Source organism: Syzygium oleosum, unplaced genomic scaffold (assembly GCF_021117445.2).
Source record: "Syzygium oleosum isolate NSW1041296 unplaced genomic scaffold, Sole_v2.1 Sole_v2.10, whole genome shotgun sequence".
NCBI lineage: Eukaryota > Viridiplantae > Streptophyta > Magnoliopsida > Myrtales > Myrtaceae > Syzygium > Syzygium oleosum.
This window is the reverse complement of record NW_026607494.1, coordinates 9,749,025-9,769,798: the sequence shown is the minus strand read 5'-3', so window position 1 is coordinate 9,769,798 and position 20,774 is coordinate 9,749,025. Positions and strand designations below refer to the sequence as shown.

Below are 20,774 nucleotides of genomic sequence, written 5' to 3'. Positions count from 1 at the left end.
TTGGAGCATTTTGTAGTTTAGTCATGTATTTTTATTTTTGAGCTTTTGTTCTGGTTAATCCGTCACATATCATTTCATAACTTTTCTTTACGCGACGTAATTTTCTTTTGGTCATCATAAGTTCCATTAGTTCTATAGTTCGTAATATTCCAAAAAAAAATAGTAATCAACCTATGTTTATAGTAGGTTTCTTTTCCTATTGTTAGTAATTTACCGAATGGTTCATGGCATTTCTTCGGCATAAATAATTATCCTCATTAATCATAATTTATCAGTAAAACATCATTTTATTAACTTTTTATTTAGAGGGTGTAATTTCTCTTTGGTGGTGGTAAGATCTTTAGGTGCTATAATTCTTAGTATTCCACAAAAAATGGTATTCTACATAAATTAATAGGAAATTCCTTTTGTGTTGTTGTTAGTAAAAAATCTAACTGACCATAAATTTCATTTTCAACGTATAGAACTTTCCAGTCCATATGTCAATAATTTTCCTCAATCATCATAACTTGTTCTAATTAAACGTAAGTTTGATCACCTTTGCATTCGTAAATTTCCTTCCACAGCAGAGCTCAATTTATTTTACGAAAAATGACTGATTTGTATAACATTTTTCAAAAACTGATCGTTTATATTTTTTACAGAAATAAATGAATGAAAAATATTTTCATAAATTATTATTTTTAAAAAAAATATTTTTTAAATTGCTTAGTTTTTGCAAAATAAACGGGAGCCAAATTCGAGACGTACGTTCATGAAAATTCCAAGAAAATTTCCAACTTTTCACCTTGGCCGCGAGAATTACGATGATTCAACGCGTGATTTATCGCCGGGGTTAAGAAATCTTAGGATTAATCGCAAGATTCTAACCGCGCGAGCTCCACGCACGTGTCGTGACGACACGTGTCGACATCCAGCGGGGCGTGTGCCCCACGGGGCCCTTCGTCGCGTGACCTTGTCCCGCCTCGTTACTCTCTCTCTCCTCGGACCTCCAAAAAATTTCACCTTTTTTCTTTTTCGGATCTCTCCGACCTCCATCGTTACCAACAGTCCAGCGCGATGAGCAGCCGCGACTGAATCCGACCCAGTAGCCATTCCTCGTCGCGTGTCGCGATTTCGATCCTGCCCACTTCGATTCCTTCGGTTTCTGGTCGGAATCATCCCCTTCTGGTGGAGGTCGCTGTCGCGGGTTGCTTCCTCGCTTCGGCTCCGTCTCCCTCTCCCTCGTCGCTGTTGCTGTTCGTTTCTTGAATAGTATTAAAATTCGGGAGCTTTTTCATTGGGGGATTAAGCCGTTGAGCTCTCGCCATCGGCATCCGAATTGGGTGTTGACGCGTTGTCGTCGAGAGGGGAGTTGTTGTTGGTGCGGGTGGCTGTTGGGTTTCGTGGTTTGACTCCACTCGAAGCAACACTCCCTCCACCCCTCCTCTCCCTAAACTCCTCTTCCCTCCTCTCGGTCCATGGCCTTCGCATCGTTTTCTCGCGACGAGGTGGGTGATCGCAGCAGTCAACGAGGCCGCGATTCGGAGCTCGAGTTCGACCGCAGTTGACCCGCGATTGAAAAATTCGTCGTCTTGTTGTTCTTGTTCTTGTTCTTTTGCTGACATGGTCGCCGCGAGGAGGGAGCTGCGGTTCTTGCGCTCCGAGGCGATAAAGTTGGGACTATGGCTGGGGATTCTCTTCTATCGCCCGGTGGCGGCTTTGCGGCCGTTGAGGGAGATGAGCCGGTCTTGGGCCGACGAGGTTAGTTGACGGGTCCTTGTCGATTTGGATGTCCAGTGCGTGATTGAATCCGTCAGTTTAGCTGAGACTGAGGTTGGAGTCTCTTCGCGTTTTGATGTCATGATCAAGAATTGTTTGGGTTGATTGGTTGATGGGTGGTTCGTGCTTGTGGCTTTACTGTTGATTGAGTTCGTGTGGCATTTTAGTGAGTTTTCAGTGTGTTGAGAGGAGTGTTTTTGATCTTGCATTTTGTTTGCAAGTGTGATTGTTGAGCGACTTTATAGCGGGGGCGCTTAAGATTCTTTAATGAGGCTTTGTGGGTGAGCTCATGGCGAACAAACTTTTCTCAAGATGGATTACAATGTGTAGGTGGAGAGGAGGTTGTCCAGTCAGGTATTAGTAAAGTCTCACATACTGCTGAATTTGAATCTGATCTTACATTTGAAGAGAGAACGAGATGCCAGGGATTGGGGGCTATTATCCTAGAATGAGCTTACTATATTCATTTAGGTTCTCAGTTTTGCTGTCCTATCAAATTTCCATAACGAGGGAACGGATAGTAAGTAGTAGGTACAGTTCATGTACATGGGTCTCTACCATCAGTGGGCTAAGGTGACGTGTTAGATTGGATGGTCAGGTGCACTTCAGTGCAAAAATAATTCTCGTTACCAAAAATAAAGTCTCTCCCTCTGAACAAATCAAGAAACTGAGCAACCAAGGTAAAAAGTAAGCTTTGAATTTTGGAAGCTATGTTATCTATCGAACCCCTTAGTCCACCAGGGTGCTTGGCAGAACAATTGCAGTGTCAGAGGAGTCTTGATTCATTTGATTCTGTTTTGACGCACCCCTTTGTTCTCCCTCTGCATCATCAACTGTCATCCGTCATTAAAATGTTTTCAGATTACACTTTCACACTGAATTCCCTGCTTTGGTTGGTAAAACTAGTCAATTCTGAAGGATTTCTTCCCGAAAGTTCCATTCCATAATACTTTTCACCTTAAGACGTATTGCCCTCAATAAAGATGTAGCTACTTCTGGATCTTTAAGCTAAAAAATGTTTGGCGTTGAGTGCAGCTCATAGCCATTGACCTTCCCTTACATCGGAATCTCTACCCTCATTTGCCCTAGAGATTGTTCGAAGTAGCTAAATCATCTCATCCTTGAGCAGCTAAACAGAATTGAGGAAGTTGTCTCACAAAAAAGAGGTTAGACATGATGCATTGATACCAAATCCCCATCACTCTTCCCTGATCCACTCTTGTACACCAGTGAACTTGAAAATCTTTTCCAAGTATTTTAAAGCAGAGACCATGCTATAATTCCAGTGGCTTCTTGGAGAGCCTGAATAAAGCGCATAGAACATCCTATAGACAAAAGGCTTGGTTGTCGTAGCTCTTGTTGTTAAGTTGCCTTTGCACAACAAATTGATAATAGAGCCTATTCCCTTGACAGCATTTTTTTTTTGCTTGATGCTGTTCAGATGCTTTGTAATAATCCACATCCTGTTAAAACTAGTTGATGGCATGACATGTTTCCTGTGTTTTCATATACATAATTAGGAAGTACAGGAAGGTGACTATACTGACTTGTTTAGTTTCCTGCAGGGCTTGTTTGTTAGGAAAGATGAAAATGAATTGGGTCCACTCGGTGAATGGAATATAAGCGGAACTTACAAAGGTTTGTAATTATTTTCTTGCTAGATCAACCTTGTTGTCATTGTATTATTTTCTAAAAAATATGGATTTTTTTTTTACCTTACTCGGAGTTTTAGGAGAGTTTGTAATTCCGAATTTCCAAATACGAAAGTTTGGTGCTCTGACCTGTTGCCTCTGCTTTTAATTGATCTGTGTTGAGCCTTTGGTTTCATAGTTTTTTCTCTTCATCTAATTGGGCGCATGAATGTGTCTGGAAACATGACTATTGCAGGTACCTGGAGATTTCTAGATTCCACAAATAGCTCTTCGAGGTTTCCAGATTTCAAGAGATCTAGTGGCAACTCTATTGTTGAATTACTTAGTACCCAAACAAAAATAGCTGGTGTACATTATATTCAGGTAATGGGGAGTAGACATTAACATGAGTATATATTAGACATTCCACAACTTTCTGGCTACATTGTGACATCAGGAAGTATGCATTTGTTCGATACTTTTGCAGATACTGTGTAGTAGTAACAGATTGTTTTTCCTCTTGATTGTTGGCTTATAATACTTTTAACTGCTTTTGGTGGTGTTAGGGAGTCATCATCTTTCAGGATGTTTTTGACAAGGAACGGACTGTTGGTGGCGCTCGAATCAGGATAGAAGGTGTATATATATGGCCATTTAGACAGCTTCGAATGGTAGCTAATAGGTATAATTTGTGCATTATGTCACTGTTGCATCTTAAGATTCTCTCACAGCTTTTTGTAAGTTGTCGACTTTCTTGTTGGAATATATGTTCATCCATCTGTGTTTACTGTTGTACTAAAGAACATCTTTGAACCAGATTATTCTGTCATGAATTCATTCTGTAGCAGATGATTTGTCTGATCACATGGTTGGATTAGACCTCAATGAGGTCTTTTTCATTTGTTTGAAATTAAATTCAGGTCATTCATCATATATATCCTGAGAGTTGTCCTATTCTTTCATCAAAATTTTGTAAAACTGAAATTTGCTTTTATTTTTTCCTACCTGCCTGTTTGTTAAATGTTGGTTAATCATTTGTATGCACTTGTTACTTCATTTGCAGAGTAGGCTCATCAGTTACTTCTTCTTTTTTCCTCATGCATCCAATCTCATCACTTTAAGTTCTGACTTCTTCTATGTATTACCATCTTGCAGTGGAAAAGAGGGCGAGTTTGGCCAGGATGATGATTACATATTATCAAATCCTTATCATTTGGTAAATTTTTCCCTTCATGTTGCCTCTAATTTTTATAATTATCAAAATGAGCTGTTTCTCTATTAGACTTTACAATTTGACAGTTTTTCGTGTAAGTTACTTGTTGTATGTTTGGGTTCCAGCTTTGTTTTTCTGGGACGCGGCTTTGTATTGTTTAGAATACTGAACCTTATCTCTTCCTGGACATAAAAGATAAATAAATGCAAGATCTAGCTTGGTTCTTTTTATGGGGCATTGATCTAGCTTGGGTAGTTAAAATATGTATTTGATATCTGATTTTCAATTAGATTTCAGTTACATCATGTGCAGAGGGATTTGTATATCTTGTCAATCCATCATATTGTTCTGTAGTCTGCTAATCCATTGGAACAATATATGTTGGCTAGATTGTACAGTCTTATTGCCCATGTCAATCCCATGTGCCGTGCTTCATTCAGTTTGCATGTGAGAGGTGTTGAGATATCTCACGTCATTTTGCTAAGGGGTTTTTCTAGACGTCGTATACATGTTATTCTTCTCTACCTAATAGCTTAAGCTTCGGGTCTAATACATTCAATGCTCAAAAATGCTCTTGCCAAGTTCTAAAAATGTCCTGACCAAGAGGAGCAATGGAACAACAGATGAACCATTGTCTCCTTAGCCCCTTGACGCAAGCAACATCTAATAATCAAGATTTTACCCTAATGCTGCTTCCTGCGGAAAAACAGAAACTTTTGGTGGCTTCCTGAACCTTCAAATAACTTTCGGAGGAAGCTAGACGTTTTCTCTATCTTCCAAAGTAAAAGTCAAACAGGCTGTAGAAAGATTTGAGAGAGATGATCCGTGCTTGGCAGGCAATGAATAAATATGATCTTCATCCCAATTAGAAAGTTACCTCCTCCAAGATCGAAAACAGCCAAGATGCATATTAAATTTCCGAGTACCTATAGTTCCTCACAATATACACTGACCATTTGATTGCTGCTTTGTCTTAAGGAAATGCTTGAGTTGAGGTTTGACTCTTTGTTTCTTGCTAACAGAACCAAGTGGGATGAGCGTCGTTGCTTGTACTAGATTCTAAATATTGGGAACTCTGAGTATGTCTGCACTGGTGATAACTGATAAGTTATGTGAATCAATGGGATGAGTCTTTGCTGGTACTAGATTCTAAATATGGGGAACTGTTAGTATGTCTGCGCTGGTGATAACTGATAAGTTATGCGAGTCAAAAGCTCTTCAAATTCTCATTTCCAACATGAGCAGCAATTCTTTTGGTTGTTCCAATATCCTCTCTTTCTCTAATTTTAATATTTTGATGATGCTTATCAAATTATATTCTTCTACTCATTTTGTCATCTTATTTAAGAGGGTTTGACAGCAGCAACTTTTGATTCTGATGCAGCTTGGAGTCTTCTCATCCCAGGTTTTTCAAGAATCTCCACGAAAAAAGATATGGAGAAGGAAGAATTGTAATAAGCATTATCCTTTTACCTTTTCATGGAATTTCTTTTTATTTGATTTTCCGATTTCTTGAGGGAATACTATTACATGCAGCTCCAATCTATGATGTGGAGAAACGTTGTAACATCGAATTTGCAGCTCAAATCTCACATGCTTCTTCCAAACAAGATGGTATGCGAGCTCTCTCAGCTTAATATTTTTATCTACGAAAATGGATTTCAAAGTACATTTCTTGCAGACTTTTTATGAAACATCCACAAACAGACATAATCAAGAAGCATAAACGTGCAATTTCATTACCATCTCTCTTGCAAACTTTTATTCGGGATATTAAATGATCAATGCTTAAATGCAAATTTTTGTGGTGGTTCTACTCATTCCACACATAAACAATGTTCGATTCTAGTTGGCAGTTGATGGCACTTGCTAGTGAAGTGATTATGAGAGATCCATTTTGATACACTTAAGAGTCCTATTATTTTTAATTTTACCATATCTCCTTACTCCATGCAATATCTCCATGAATGCTCACAAAGGGTCAGTGAGCTTGGAAGATTTTATGATTTCTTGTCTGCCTCTGCTTTCTTTCTGGTGAAGTCTTATGAAGAAGAGATATAGATATGTTCTGAGGCTTCTATGTATCGGGAGTATTACGATTTTCATCGTCCTTGTGCTCATTGATTTCTTCACACCTTCTGTAGATGGTGAACATGATCATTATCAAATGGAAGGTCTAATGGAGAGTCCTTCAGTGGATGATGATGGGGATTGTTTTGCACCCTTACTACTGAATGCTACTTCTGTAAACATTGAGGTTTACTATAACAAAGCAGTGAATTACACCTTGATGGTCACATTTGTATCCTTTTCGTATGATCAGTACCCCTTATCATGATTTGTTAGAAGCTTTCGTGTGCTTCCCTTAACATACTTGCCTCAGGTGTCTTTCCTTCAAGTTCTCCTCCTAATTCGACAAATGGAACATGGCAATACTCAATCGGTGAGGAGTCACATTTTTTGAGAGAAATTTGTCATCATCTTTCACTTTATTTTTGTACTAAGTGCACTGATTTATCTATATCTACTAGGGAGCTGCCAAGGTCTCAATAATAATGATTGGGCAACAAGCTATTATGGATGCTTATCTTTGCCTCTTACATCTTACGGCAGGGATTCTTGTAGGTAAGTTAAGACATCAATTCATGTAGCTTCTCAGTTTTGCTTTTTCTTAGGCAATGACGTTGCACCAGTAGTTGGGTGTCGTCCATGATTCATGAGAGCAAGTACACGTTTAACTCCCCAGTGCTCCCCAATAAGCAGCTCTTCTTCTGACTGCTCTGTGAAAACTTAGATTGAAGTATGAGTTCTCCGTTGAGCTGTTACCTTCCTCTGTACAGTTTTTTGTTCTGTTTTAGTAAATCAGGGACACATAGGATGATGACTAACTCTTGCTTGATCATGGCCTAAAATGTTCTTTTGGAAATGCAGAGTCCTTGTTCAATGCTTTTGCAACTGCGGCATTTTTCAAATTCGTAGTTTTCTCAATTTTCGAGATGAGGTATCTTCTTGCCATATGGAAAGCAAGTCGACCTATGAACAACGGAGAGGGTTGGGAAACTATGAGGCGCGAGCTCTCGGTGTTGTATAGTCGTTTCTGTAAGTACTGCTATCAATACAAACTTCTGATATGCTTTTTGTACCACTCAAGGTTTTGAAGGTATGAATGTGATTTGAGGATTTTTTCAGGTCAGGGTGTAGTATTATTCGTCACTAGAAAGAATAGTTTGGATGAGCAACTGTGTGTCCAAAAAGGAATGCTTGTTAACTGATATGACAGTAGCCACATTTAAAGAACCTTTAATGCATCTGTTCCACATTGCGACATGCTATTAATGACTGAGAATTGTTCACTTTCTGATGCACCAGTTTTTATTATTCCACCTTCCATTTGCTGTTCCGAGTCAATAGGTCAAATCTCATTATGAAGGAAGAGGACCCTATTTGTAGCGCGAGTATCAAATTTACTTCGCCGACAATTTTGCAGCGAGTAGCGAATTCACTTCTGTGACAATTTTGCAACTGACTTTTGTGCGTTACAATTTTTTATAGATTTGATTAGTGGTGTCCTTTATACTGATGAATTATGGGATTTTCCAGATGGGATCCTTCTGGGAGGCATTCTGCTCATGTACGAGTTTCATAATTATATCCGTCCCATCCTCCTCCTTATTTACTCGTTCTGGGTACCACAAATAATTACAAATGTCCTCCGAGATTCAAGAAAACCATTGCATCCTCATTATATCCTAGGCATGACTGTCACTCGTCTAGCAGTCCCATTGTACATTTTTGGCTGCCCATACAACTTTATGCGGATTGAGCCTGACAAAAGCTGGTGCATATGCTTGGGTGTATTTCTTGGACTCCAAGCATCTATTCTACTTCTTCAGCATTATTTTGGGTCACGATGGTTCATTCCTCGTCAGGTAGGATGTCTTTATGAATTTCATCTGCGGCTACCCTACTAGTTTATTTTCTCATAATCTCTTGTTTGATGTTTCTGATAACTGCTGAGAGTCTCGAAGGATCTGCATTTCGTCTTGCATTTGTATGTTTCATTGGGGAAATATTATAGGGTTGCTGAAGGGAAAAATGAATTTCCCATGTGGCATGCATTGCCCTGATGAACAAAATTTCCACTGAACTGAGGCTGTACTTTTCCAACTGAAGAACTGATTACTTATTTGCCTCGCGTTAAAATTCTTTCACTCGAAAATTAACTGTTCAAATTTGGAATTTGCGCTCTGAGCATTTGAAGCATTTGTTCAGCAATTGGGTCTGATTACTTTATTATTATGGTGATTCATGGGAACAACGTGCTTTCTGGATTTAGCTTGCACTGTCTCTGAACTTTCTAGAAGTTTTCAGCGACACCCGTAAAGGAGAGAAATTGATTTCATCAAGGATATTTTGTTTTCTGAAGAGTATTTCATGAACCTCAATTATGAATGCCTGCTTGTGTGCGACTGCGGGTGCACGGAGGTTGTCATTGTCAACTCCTCATTCTATCAGCGTGAATTTGTTTTATCTGAAACTGCTCCACATCTACTACACATCTATTATGGAGATCTCATCCTTGTGCAAATTTGCAGATTTTGCCAGAGAAATATAGCTACTACAGGCGGTTCGATCAGGATTCAAGTCACAGTACAGACTGTGTCATTTGCATGACTTCTATCGATCTAACTCAGCGATCAAATGATTGCATGGTTTACTTCTGCAACTTTGGGTCGTTTTATCTTCTTTTGTGTGTCATCTTCTTGCTAACGACAGTTTGAAATTTCTCTTGCAGGTGACTCCGTGCGACCATTTCTTTCATTCTGGTTGCTTGCAAAGATGGATGGACATAAAGATGGAATGCCCAACCTGCCGACGCCCACTACCGCCAGCCTGAGGACTGTTCGGCTTGTACATTATGTAACGTCAAACACAATCGCCAACTTGTAAGTCGCAGTAATTTGGTGCCATCTAAATAATGACAATTATCGGCTGATCTAAATTCTAAAGATAGCAGTAGGAATTTTCGAAAATTAGATGAAGTTCTCAGTTTGGAATTCACAAACTCTCTCTCGGTTTCTCGCTTTTCTCTGCACTTCTGTGCAAGTTAATTAAATCAACATTTTGCAAATACTCACTGGTTTTCAATTAAAAAGTGCTGTATTAGGGAAGACATCTTTCAGTGAAATGCCTTTCATCGTCAAAACAAATCTCTGAATTTGATGATGGAACTTTCATTCAACTTTATCTTCCAAGATTCTTGATTGTATGATCTCTTACTGAAATCGCATATTTGTATTTTGTGATTTCAGGTTTCGGGTGCAACTCATTTTGTTTGTAGCCCATCTTTGGAGAAGGTGGTAATATGAATGATGTAATCGGCTCCGAACTGCAGTAGATGCTAAATCAGAGAGAGACTATAGAGAGTCAAATAGCTGACACGATTCTTTCTTCTTTTTTTGCTCTCCTTACAATGTATATTTCAATAAGTACAGAAATCACAACCAAAGCGGAAAGTTCTCAATATCATATCATGTGTCTGCATCATCATCACGTACTCGATTTTCATTCAACCTCATGTTATTCGTATGATTGAATGGAATAAATTTCATCATTCGTGAAAATACTTAGATATAAATTGTTGTTGATAATGAAATATTTTTTATTGACTAATTATTACAAGTGATATAAGCAATCATTTTTAATGAAAGTATTTTTTAAATTATTTATTTTTCGCGAAACAAATAGAATTTAAAAGTTATTATTAGTTGGGCAAATTACTTGAAAATCAGCTCTTGCCTGGTTGATTTGATTTGCCTTTAGATTCAGATGCATCTTAACTAGAACGAGATTGTTGAAGCTAAGTAACTTTGTAAAGGAATGAAAAACATTACATATTTTATCATGAGATAACTTAAAGGGTTAATATCACGAAAAACTTAAAACTGGTATATTTATGATAATTTTATCCTGAACTAGTTTTTTGACCACAAAAAATTTCAAACTGATACACTTGTGATAAATTTACTCCGAACTATTTTTTTGATCACCAAAAATCTCACACCGGTACACTTGTGACAATTTTATCCCTGAACAAATTTTTTGATTACTAAAAATCCCAAATTGATACATTTGTGATAAATTTACTCTCCGTTAGTATTCGCTAATTGAATTAATATCACGAAAAATCACAAATTGATAAACTTGTGACAAATAGAGGGGTAAAACCCAAAACCGGTACACGTGTCAATTACCACGTGTTACTAAACTTAGCAATTTGAAAGTAAAATTTAACAAAAACTAACGGAGGGTAAATTTGTCACAGGTGTACTAGTTTGGGGTTTTTGGTGGTCAAAAAATTAGTTCGGGGGTAAAATTGTCACAGGTGTACCAGTGTGGGGTTTTTGGTGGTCAAAAAAATAGTTCGGGTAAAATTATCATAGGCGTACCAGTTTTGGGTTTTTTGTGGTAAAAAAAAATAGTTTGAGGTAAATTTGTCACAAGTGTATTAGTTTAGGGTTTTTGACGGTATTAACCCTAACTTCAAACATGATCACCGACTAATTCCACAAAGCAAAATTCCAATTTAGCCGCGGTAATTGAGAATAGCAAAATGAAATTTATTGTTAATTAAAGAATGTCACCGAATAAAGTATTTGGACTGGTTTTAAATATAATTAAACATATGCCTAATCTCATATGAGTCATCTCAGGAGACAACATTTTATTAATCATTTTTTTTCTTTTTATTAATCAGTTTCTCAGGCGCGACATATACACAAATTGGATTTTTCATGAACTTGTGAAAGTGATGTAATACATACATACATAACATCCAGAGCATATACAGTGCCATATATGTCTAACCCCAAGTCTGAAAGTAAACTAGGAGTGACTTGAAGGAGAAGGAGAAGGAGAAGGAGAAAGAGATGGAGATGGAGAGGGTGATGAAGGCAGAGGAGCTGCTGCCGGGACTCCCGCAGGAGCGAAAGCAGGCAGACCGCGGGAACCGCCCGTGCACGGATGCTGGAAACAGTCCACCGGGTGCTCGAGGGCGGCTTGACATTCCTTCTTGCTCCGCTGGAACGGCTTCTCAGGCAAGCAGTTATGGCTCTCGTCGTAGGCTATGTGCTTCGACGTCAAGTTCATGCATATCCCTTCCTCTTCGCAGAAGTAGTTGTAAGAGAAAGTGAAGTTCGCCAGGCTCGGCAAGATGCACACGCCCGAAGGCACGATGCCCATCATCATGTTGTGTCCTAGGTTTAGCTGCTCCAGATGCGCCAGTCCCGCGATGCTGTAGGGTATAGGACCTTCGATGTTATTCAAGCCCACATCCAACACTCGCAGTTTATACAGAAACCCGACTTCGGGAGGCAAACACCCCGACAAACTAACGTTGATCAGAAGCAACTCCTCCAGAGTATCAGCAGAGTTAGCTATGCTGGGTGGCAAGCAACCACTGAAGTTGTTATTCGCCAGCACGAGAACTGAAGACGAAGTCTGGCCCAAAGTTGCAGGTAAGGAATTTGTAAACCAGTTGTTATTGACGAACAACGCATCTAGGCTTTTCTTGAAGAGTTCTGGAGGCAATGACCCCTCAAATTCGTTGTAGCGAATGTCGAGATAATGAAGAGAAGGCATGGAGAGAACGACCGAAGGAAAAGGTCCCACAAACCTGTTGTTGCTGAGATCAAGTTCATACAAAAGTGCGAGATTCGCTAGAGTTTGCGGCAGTATTCCGCAGAACCGGTTGCTGTTCAAATGGAGGAGAGCGAGGTCGGTCAGAAGGCCTAATTCTTCCGGGAGTAACCCAGCTATGTCAGCCCGGTTTAGATCGATACCGGCCACCACCCGGATTTTGGGATCATCGAGTGCTGCCGCACAATAAACACCCGTGTAGCTGCAGACAGACAGACCAGACCAGTTGGTGGTGAAGTTATGCGGGTCTGAGTAGATCACGTGTTTCCACGCTTGAAGGGCAATGTAGGCTTGGTGGAGCCTGGGGTTGGACACGTGGGGATGGTGAGACTGGTGCCGATAGTGTCGGCCGGGGTAGTGGCCATGTTTCGCGGCCGCATTGTAGTATGGCAAGGCTAGGTGAAGCAACAGCAAGAGAAAAGCATGGAGAAGAATCAACGAAAATGAATGTGAAGCCATTCGTGTAGTCGAGCTGCTATATGCAATGCATAACCAGGTGGGTTTTGTTTTATACAGAGAAACGTGCCCTTTTCAGTTGAAAATGTGCAATCCTCCGTTTAAACAAGTAATTCATGTCCCATTGACCCTAATTCTTTCATACTTGACCTCGGAGGAACTGTTGCAACGACCCTTTAAAACGACAGGGGGGACGACAGAAGATACTGGCGGAAAAAGGACGTTTTCGCCCACCGCGACGAAAAATTGTAGCGCCGCCCGGTAGTGGCACGAGACGCGTATGGAAAATTTATCCTGCAAAACCACTGTTTCGGATGAGAGCAAAGACATTCTTCTCGCGGCGGCGGAGGAGGACGACGGCTCGATTGGGACACAGCTCCTAACCTTGTAGTTTTCGTTTGTTGTTCGAAGTGGAGCAGGAGAGAGACAGTTTCCCCATCTCCCTCGGAGTTTCTTGAAATTGAAGTGATGTGGGAATAATTTGATGAAAGATCTTAAAGGTTATCGAACCCGCTCTTGAACATAAACCGAGCACAGATCTGTCTTAAGATTCTTGACTAGAGAGCTTTCTTGGTTATGAAGCGAGTAAGAAAAAAGCCCCATGAAACGAATATCTCAATAGGCGGTCTTGGAATTCCAGTAAGCGTTATACATGGAGCCACTTCAGAACTACAAAGAAGTTGAGACAGTATCGACGTAATTTCTTTGGAATGATAACAGCAACTTTCTCACTGTTCATAAGAAGAAGATACGGTCAAGAATTAACCGGGAAACAGAGTTTCTTTCCAAATTTTCTTTTTGTGCAGAACTAGAGAAAGAGTAGTTCGATCATGTTGGGATTCTATAGAAATGGCGACTCCCCTCAAATCGATCGGTGAGAAAAGATTGAGGAGTCCATTTTCGAGAAAATTTAAGACAACACTCGCCTCAAACTTGAAACGGGCATGCCAAATGCGATGCTTACCTATCCAAATGGCTTGACATAAGCTGATCATTCTCAGTGGCAATTTTCTCTACTGCTCAGACAAATAGGAAGACCGCAACTGAAATTCGAGACCACGCTGTAATTGCTTCCAAAATATTCACAGAACACAATCTCCCATGGAGAACAGGATTTCCGCCTGACAAGCCCTTCTACGAGCTACAAGCGCCGAAAAGGTTCAAGTGGATACAAAATCTTACTCTTACAAGACGATTCACAAAGGCGCAAAGGAAAAACATGCAGCATCAAGTCTTTGAGGCACTCACTTCCGAATTTCAATCCACAAAAAAGAAAGAAATTGATGAAAGCAGTCTCCTTGTCCGAATTATTTCAAGATTCCAAGGATAGCCTACTTAATGCTTTCATATTCGTCATCATCTCCCTTACCATGCTCCTATTAGCCACCGCCAGATCCGTATTTCTTGCCGAACAAAATAAGCTGCAGCTTATCATATCCAGCCAGCACACCAGCGCCTGCAACGGCACGGAGAATATTCGCACCGGCACCCTTGAAGAGTGATTTGGTACCTTCTTTCTGGACAATCTGGTTGAATGCGTCCAAGGAACTCTTATACTTCACAGCCTCTCCAGAGGTCATCATCATCCGTCTACGTACAGTATCAATCGGGTAGGAAGCAAGTCCAGCGCCAATTGTGATTCCCCATCCAAGCAAGAAACTAGCTAGGAAACTATCCTGCAAAAACTCAAGCAGGCACAGGTTAAAAGAAGCGATATCCAAAGCAGCAAACATCATTCCATGGCTCAGTTCACCCCATACTTGCCGTTGTTAAAGAAGGGTCAATCTGACAGGTCAAAACTAATCCGAATGGCAAGGTCATCAGATTAATAGGACAAGTAACCGAATTCATTCTCAACAATTTTCAGGGGGAAAGAGCAGTACTCAGAAGCAGGCTCAATTACAAATCAGAGCAAAGCAAATGAAGATTCCAATGCCAAAAACAAGTCAGGATCAACCGGAAACACACAGTAATGAATATGTGTAGCAGCTTCTGTCCTCTTAATGTTTTTACTAAAGAAAATGACGAATTAAGTACAGGGGAGAGGAGAAAGATATTCAAGGAAACATTTTCTTCATCATTTATATTTAGGAGAGTCCAAGATGATCCAATGCACATAGTTAGTTTATATACCTGCAACCCTCCAACCAGAACCACAGGCTTCAGAGAATCGTACATTCCGAAGTACAGCCCTCTATACACAATGATGCCAACACACGAGATATTGAACCCACGATAAAGGCCAGCAATGCCATCAGATTTAAGGGTCTTCTTGTAAACATCAATCAAACCATTAAACTGCCTCTCACCGCCCTTCTTAGCAGCCTTTGCATCATTAGCCAAACGTGTTCGGGCGTAGTCTAGGGAGTAGACAAACAGAAGAGATGAAGCACCAGCAGCACCGCCGGAAGCCAAGTTACCAGCAAACCATTTCCAGTATCCATCACGGTCTTTCTTAAAGTTGAACAACCTCTTAAAGTAATCCTTGAATGCAAAGTTCAAGGCCTGGTAGAAACATTAAGCAAACATCTCAGTAATTTCCCACAACTATGAACGGTAAAATAACACTATAATAGGAACAAATTTCTAGGAATAATCAAAAGTGCCAACCGAAAAATCTGACAAAATTCAACAGTTGAAGAGTAAATCTAGTTCCCTTCAATACAAAAGGCCATCAATTATCTCATCAACGTCCAGAAACCCAAGATTTAGAACAAAGCGTGAAGGATTAGCTAAATTGGGAGCTACTTATGACTACCGAGTTTATCGCGCAAGGAAAATCACCTGGGTTGGGAAGTATCTGATGACGTTGGCTGTGTTGCCTCTCCAGAGAGCAATCACACCTTCATCCTTAATAGTTCTGGCAAAGCAATCGGTAATTCCCTTATACGGTTCAGATAGCCTTCCAGTCTTGATCATCTCATCCTGATTTTGGATCAACAATTTAACACGTTCAATTGGAGCAGCAGCTGTCTTGGATACGGCAGCAGAGACTCCTCCCATGAGAAAGTCAGCTAGAAAACCTTTTACACCTTTCTCGGAGGGAGCTTGAACAAGAACAGGAGAAAGGGGTGACACAAGTTCCAGACCAGTGCCTTGAAATGCTGGATGCAAAGAACTTTGTGACCTTCCATAGGTATATCTGCCAGTCAGATTCTCTGCCCCATAGCTCCTTGGGCACACGTTTGGAGAAAGCCTCGATATGAGGTAAGACTGCCAATGTATTTTCTGAAATATAGATGGACGCTGCGATCCATCCGCCATGATTGCAACTCAAAAGCTGACCTGCGTACAAAATGACATCAGATGAGGAGATTGATGTACATATATAGCCATGAATTTCATTAAACATGCTCTGCAATGCCTTTCAACACGGATGATGACAATGTCCACCGCAAACGATGATGAACACGAAAACGATAAGGAGGATGCCATCAGCACTCATCAGCGCAGTTTCAATGGAGTTTATATCTGGTCAAATTTCTCCAACATCTAAAATTTGATAGCAAGTCGATAAAAGCTATCGATTCCAAAATCTGCGTGAAATAATCATCCTGCAATGTGAAGTACTTTTTGCCGTGAACAGAACGACGACATGCAACGGCAATGCAGAAAAGATTGACCAGAAGCGAAAAATTTGCACTCACTCGACTATCTCCCACAACAAACGACTTTTGACGCCATTACAAAATTATTCATTCATCGAACTTTTCAACATTTCAGATGCGATCAAATAGATAGCAAGCAGACTACCCATACCACCTAATGATCTAAAACTAAGCGAGCATCGCGCTTCCATATCAATGACGACAGCCTCCAAGAGCCCCACTCGCATCACCTCACAACACAAACCTTCTCAGAAGCAAATCGCAACTTCAAAACGAATCCTACAACAACTTAAAAACCGCAAACGATCCAGAGTCGCGAAGATAGCTCCGCAATACCCGGTCCTAAAGGCCCGGAGAAAAAGCGATACATGTCGAGCTACGCCCCGAATTCCTGGAACGATCACGCCACCGAGACATCCATATCAACAAAATACACACGAGACTCGCCCTCGTTCGAGGCGACCTCGAGCGCGAACTCGCAATCGGAAATGCCACCGGACACGCACCGGACGCCGGACGCCGAACGCGCGATCTCGCCACCATCCGACTCGATCTTCCTTCACGCCGAGCAATCGGAAACGCGGGACGGAATCGCTTCGCTAGAGCTGAAGCTCAAAAAGGGACGAAGCAGCGAGAGAGAGACTGACCTGAGAAGGTCGCCGGGAGCGCGATGAACGGAACTGCACACTCTGCAGCTGAGTAGAGGGAAGAGCTCCCGAGCGTTGAAAATGGCGGATGTATATTCGAGGGAGATCACCCTAGGGTTTCATCAAATGACCACATTGCCCTCCTCCTTTCTCCGAAATGACACTCGTGCCACGAAGCTGACGTTCTTCCTCCTCTTTTGCGAAAATGAAAGCCTTCCCTTTGCCTGCAAAAGAGGGGCCGCAGAGGATAGGAAAAATCCTGACCCAAAAAAAAAGGAAAAGATAGGGAAAAATACTTGTCTGGACCCGAATTGGACCTACATGGATCGATTTTACCGTAGCCGATGATTGCGTCGCCCCCACATGATCAATGATTAGGATCATTTTGGATCCATGGGCTCGGATCCAAATAAGAAATTCTCCAAAGAACAAGACCGACAACCTATGGCGAGTACGATCATTTTGGATCCATGGGCTCAGATCCAAATAAGAAATTCTCCAAAGAACAAAGCCGACAACCTATGGTGTGGCCCCGTACGCCACTCTTATAGATTCGCCAAAATGTGATAAAACATTATCGAGGTGGTTCAACACGGCGTTTCGGAGGTGGCAGCTCCACGTGGCGCTTCCTGAGTGGTCAGGGACCACACCTCCGTGGAGGTCCCGGACCACCCAATATTTTCTCGTCATCCACACATGTCGTGAAGGGTTGGATTGAACCGATAACATAAGAAAAAGTACTTCGTCCAAGTTTTCCCAAATTATGGGCAACTCTTCTTAATAAGCTCGGCTATAATCAAATTTACTTTTTTTTTAAAAAACTCTTTTGCTTTTGCAATGATCTTATGTAATTTGATGGTTGTGGAGTGGTGGAGCTCTCCAATAGTAAATTCGGACGGTTGTGACTATACCATTCGATCGTGGTTAGTGCTCGAGCGAGCCCAACAAACCTTGTAAATCTCGTGATCAGATGAATCATAGTCGAGCTCGAAAACCTCCAATCCTAAAATTTCCACTTTCAAAAGTTGAGCAATATTAAATTTATCAAAATTTATTCATAAAAATTGGTTTTACTAAATAACGAGATGAACTGTTACTGAGTGTTTAGATAAGTGAGTCACATTGAAAACTATATAATAATCTTCCACGTTATTTTGAAAATCAAATTATAAATTAAAGGGTTAATACCACGAAAAACCTTAAACTGATATATCCGTAATAAATTTACAAAAAATTAATTTTTGACCATAAAAAACCTCAAACTGATAAACATGTAACAAATCTACTCCAAACCTAAATTTTTTTATCACAAAAAACCTCAAATTAATATATTTGTGATAAATTTATCCTCCGTCAATTTGCAAACCTAGGGTTTCATCAAATGACCACATTGCGCTCCTCCTTTCTCCGAAATGACATTCGTGCCACGATGCTGACGTTCTTCCTCCTCTTTTGGGAAAATGAAAGCCTTCCCTTTGCCTACAAAAGAGTGGCCGCAGAGGATAGGAAAAATTCTGACCAAAAAAAAGAAGGAAAAGATGGGGAAAAATACTTGTCTGGACCCGGATCGGATCTACATGGATCGAGTTTACCGTGGCTAATGATTGAAACGCCCCCACATGATCAACAACCACGATCATTTTGGATCCATGGGCTTGGATCCAAATAAGAAATTCTCCAAAGAACAACGCCGACAATCTATGGTGTGACTCGTACGCCACTCTTATAGATTCGTCAAAATGTGATAAAACATTGTCGAGGTGGTTCAACACAGCGTTTTGAGTTGCAACATTAAAGCGTGTGATTATAGAATTACGATATGAGTACAAATGAATTATGCCAAGCCCAATCTTTTTAGATCAATGAGAGGTTAGGGCTAACCTAAGTTAGGTAGAGTCCTAATAAAAAGTTGTTGAGATCCAACTTTGAGCTTAAAAATACCTCGTTAAGTTCGACCCTTGTATAAAGAAGGGATAATGACACAAATGGTCCATGAACTGTAGCTCAATGTGCAATGTGGTCTCTGAATTTTTAATTTGTTCAGTATGGTCCCTAAACTCTAGCGTAATGTGCAATGTGGTCCCTAAACTTTTAATTTGTTTAATGCGGTCCCTGAAGTATTGGCACATATTCAACTAAGTCCCTAAACCATATGAAAATATTCAATACTATCATTTCTTTAATTTAAGTTCAGGGACAACATTGAACATTTTCATATGATTCAGAGATTAAATTGAACATGCACCAAAAACCTAGGAACTAAATTGAACAAGTTGAAAGTTTATGGATCATATTGCATATTAAATCGCAATTAAGGGACTGCATTGAACAAGTTAAAGTCGATAGACCACATTGCATATTAAGTCAAAATTCAAGGACCATTCGTGTCATTTTCCCTTTTAAAGAATAAACACCATATGGTCTGCACAAGTAAACTTTATACTCGTAGGACCTTTGGGCTTTTGCGACAATCCCACTTTGGAGGAGAGCCCACGAGTTTATAAGCGGTCATCCACACATGTCGTGAAGGGTTGGATTGAACCGATAACATAAAAAAAGTACTTTGTCCAAGTTTTCCCAAATTATGGGCGACTCCTCTTAATAAGCTCGACTATAATCAAATTTACTTTTTTTAGGAACTCTTTTGCTTTGGCAATGATCTTATATAATTTGATGGTTGCGGAGTGGTGGAGCCCTCCAATAGTAAATTCGAACGATTGTGACTATACCATTCGATCGTGGTTAGTTCTCCAGCAAGCCCAACAAACCTTGTGTCACGCCCCGTACCCCATTGGAACGCAACATCCCGTCACGGTCGATTGTGGTGCGACGCTCCCAGGAAGCATCGCCGACCCAGCGCCCAATCAGAGATCAAACACATGCAGAAGCACGTATATAAATATATATATATACACCCTGACAATAAAACACATGAGACCAAGGTAGTACATTAAGTAAACAGCACCTCTGAAAATATGTATACTAGTGTTACCATAGGAAACTTTTTCTAAAATTCATTTATACAACGACCAAGAAAACACACCGATCAGCGGCCACTCGGTAAAAGGGGTCGGCGTATATCACTTCGGGCTCCTCGGCTTCCTCGACCATGGCTGCGGGTCCATCCCCACAAGGGTGCACACTAGATGACCGCTGGATGAATTGCGGTATACCAAAAAGAGGCGCTCTCCTCGGCATCCTACGGCTGGGGGTCTGAAAAGTTTCGGTTTACACAACCGTGAGACGAATCTCAGTGAGTTCAACCCCTAAACCTAGGCTAGGCTAGCATGCAATCTCCTGACCGGAAAATAAATAAATGAAACCATAGTGCAATAATAATCAATTAATCCTCCGACCCTGTAGGTTAGGCAGTTCAATATATAATAATCACGGCACGTACGTGGCACATTTTATCACACGTACGCCAATCACATGCTCATGCACCGAGGCTCACACACTCACATGCCAGTCCATGCATGTTCATGCATGCAAATGTCGTCGACATGTCACGTGTATTTCCCGGCCCACTGGCCCATACTGGCACACTGGCAATCGCCCAATTTATTATTTATTACGACTCGAGTCATCAACATTCACGGCCCGGTGCGTCTAGCCTCGCTTCAAAGTGCATGAGGTGCAACAACCGATCTGGCCCGGTGTCTCTAGCCGCTTCAAAGTGCATGAGGCGCAGCTTTGTTCTCCTTGCGAACCAGAGCCTGCTTCAAAGTGCATGAGGATGGTCGCCTTCCGGACGTACCGG

The 20,774-nt window shown here is 40.8% G+C and overlaps 3 protein-coding genes across 3 annotated transcripts; 1 reads left to right on the top strand and 2 right to left on the bottom strand.

The window, feature by feature from the left end:
* Positions 1-1,002: 1,002 nt before the first annotated feature.
* On the top strand, positions 1,003-10,134 carry LOC115685547 (transmembrane E3 ubiquitin-protein ligase FLY1-like). Its single transcript, XM_030610622.2, has 15 exons — positions 1,003-1,743; positions 3,327-3,399; positions 3,649-3,776; positions 3,959-4,074; positions 4,548-4,608; positions 5,990-6,056; positions 6,142-6,219; positions 6,750-6,907; positions 6,989-7,048; positions 7,137-7,230; positions 7,537-7,704; positions 8,206-8,534; positions 9,201-9,317; positions 9,401-9,551; positions 9,918-10,134. Exons 1-14 carry the CDS (start codon positions 1,606-1,608, stop codon positions 9,500-9,502), a joined length of 1,689 nt encoding a protein of 562 aa, XP_030466482.1. The 5' UTR covers positions 1,003-1,605; the 3' UTR covers positions 9,503-9,551; positions 9,918-10,134.
* Positions 10,135-11,382: 1,248 nt separating this feature from the next.
* On the bottom strand, positions 11,383-13,368 carry LOC115685527 (leucine-rich repeat extensin-like protein 4). Its single transcript, XM_030610603.2, has one exon. The coding sequence runs from the start codon at positions 12,760-12,762 to the stop codon at positions 11,491-11,493; it is 1,272 nt and encodes a 423-aa protein (XP_030466463.1). The 5' UTR covers positions 12,763-13,368; the 3' UTR covers positions 11,383-11,490.
* A 432-nt stretch (positions 13,369-13,800) lies between these two features.
* On the bottom strand, positions 13,801-17,171 carry LOC115685529 (ADP,ATP carrier protein 3, mitochondrial). Its single transcript, XM_030610604.2, has 4 exons — positions 17,015-17,171; positions 15,544-16,044; positions 14,893-15,264; positions 13,801-14,435 (listed from the first exon to the last, which is right to left on the bottom strand). Exons 2-4 carry the CDS (start codon positions 16,021-16,023, stop codon positions 14,139-14,141), a joined length of 1,149 nt encoding a protein of 382 aa, XP_030466464.1. The 5' UTR covers positions 16,024-16,044; positions 17,015-17,171; the 3' UTR covers positions 13,801-14,138.
* Positions 17,172-20,774: the final 3,603 nt, after the last annotated feature.

What these genes read in the sequence shown, in the direction of transcription:
- LOC115685547 (XM_030610622.2), top strand. Translation starts at nt 1,606, where the DNA reads ATGGTCGCCGCGAGGAGGGAGCTGCGGTTCTTGCGCTCCGAGGCGATA. An exon ending in TATAAGCGGAACTTACAAAG is followed by an intron (nt 3,400 to 3,648) that starts GTTTGTAATTAT and finishes TGACTATTGCAG; the next exon opens with GTACCTGGAGATTTCTAGAT. An exon ending in CTGGTGTACATTATATTCAG is followed by an intron (nt 3,777 to 3,958) that starts GTAATGGGGAGT and finishes TGGTGGTGTTAG; the next exon opens with GGAGTCATCATCTTTCAGGA.
- LOC115685527 (XM_030610603.2), bottom strand. Translation starts at nt 12,762, where the DNA reads ATGGCTTCACATTCATTTTCGTTGATTCTTCTCCATGCTTTTCTCTTG.
- LOC115685529 (XM_030610604.2), bottom strand. Translation starts at nt 16,023, where the DNA reads ATGGCGGATGGATCGCAGCGTCCATCTATATTTCAGAAAATACATTGG. An exon ending in TCAGATACTTCCCAACCCAG is followed by an intron (nt 15,265 to 15,543) that starts GTGATTTTCCTT and finishes TGTTTCTACCAG; the next exon opens with GCCTTGAACTTTGCATTCAA. An exon ending in TTCTGGTTGGAGGGTTGCAG is followed by an intron (nt 14,436 to 14,892) that starts GTATATAAACTA and finishes GAGTTTTTGCAG; the next exon opens with GATAGTTTCCTAGCTAGTTT.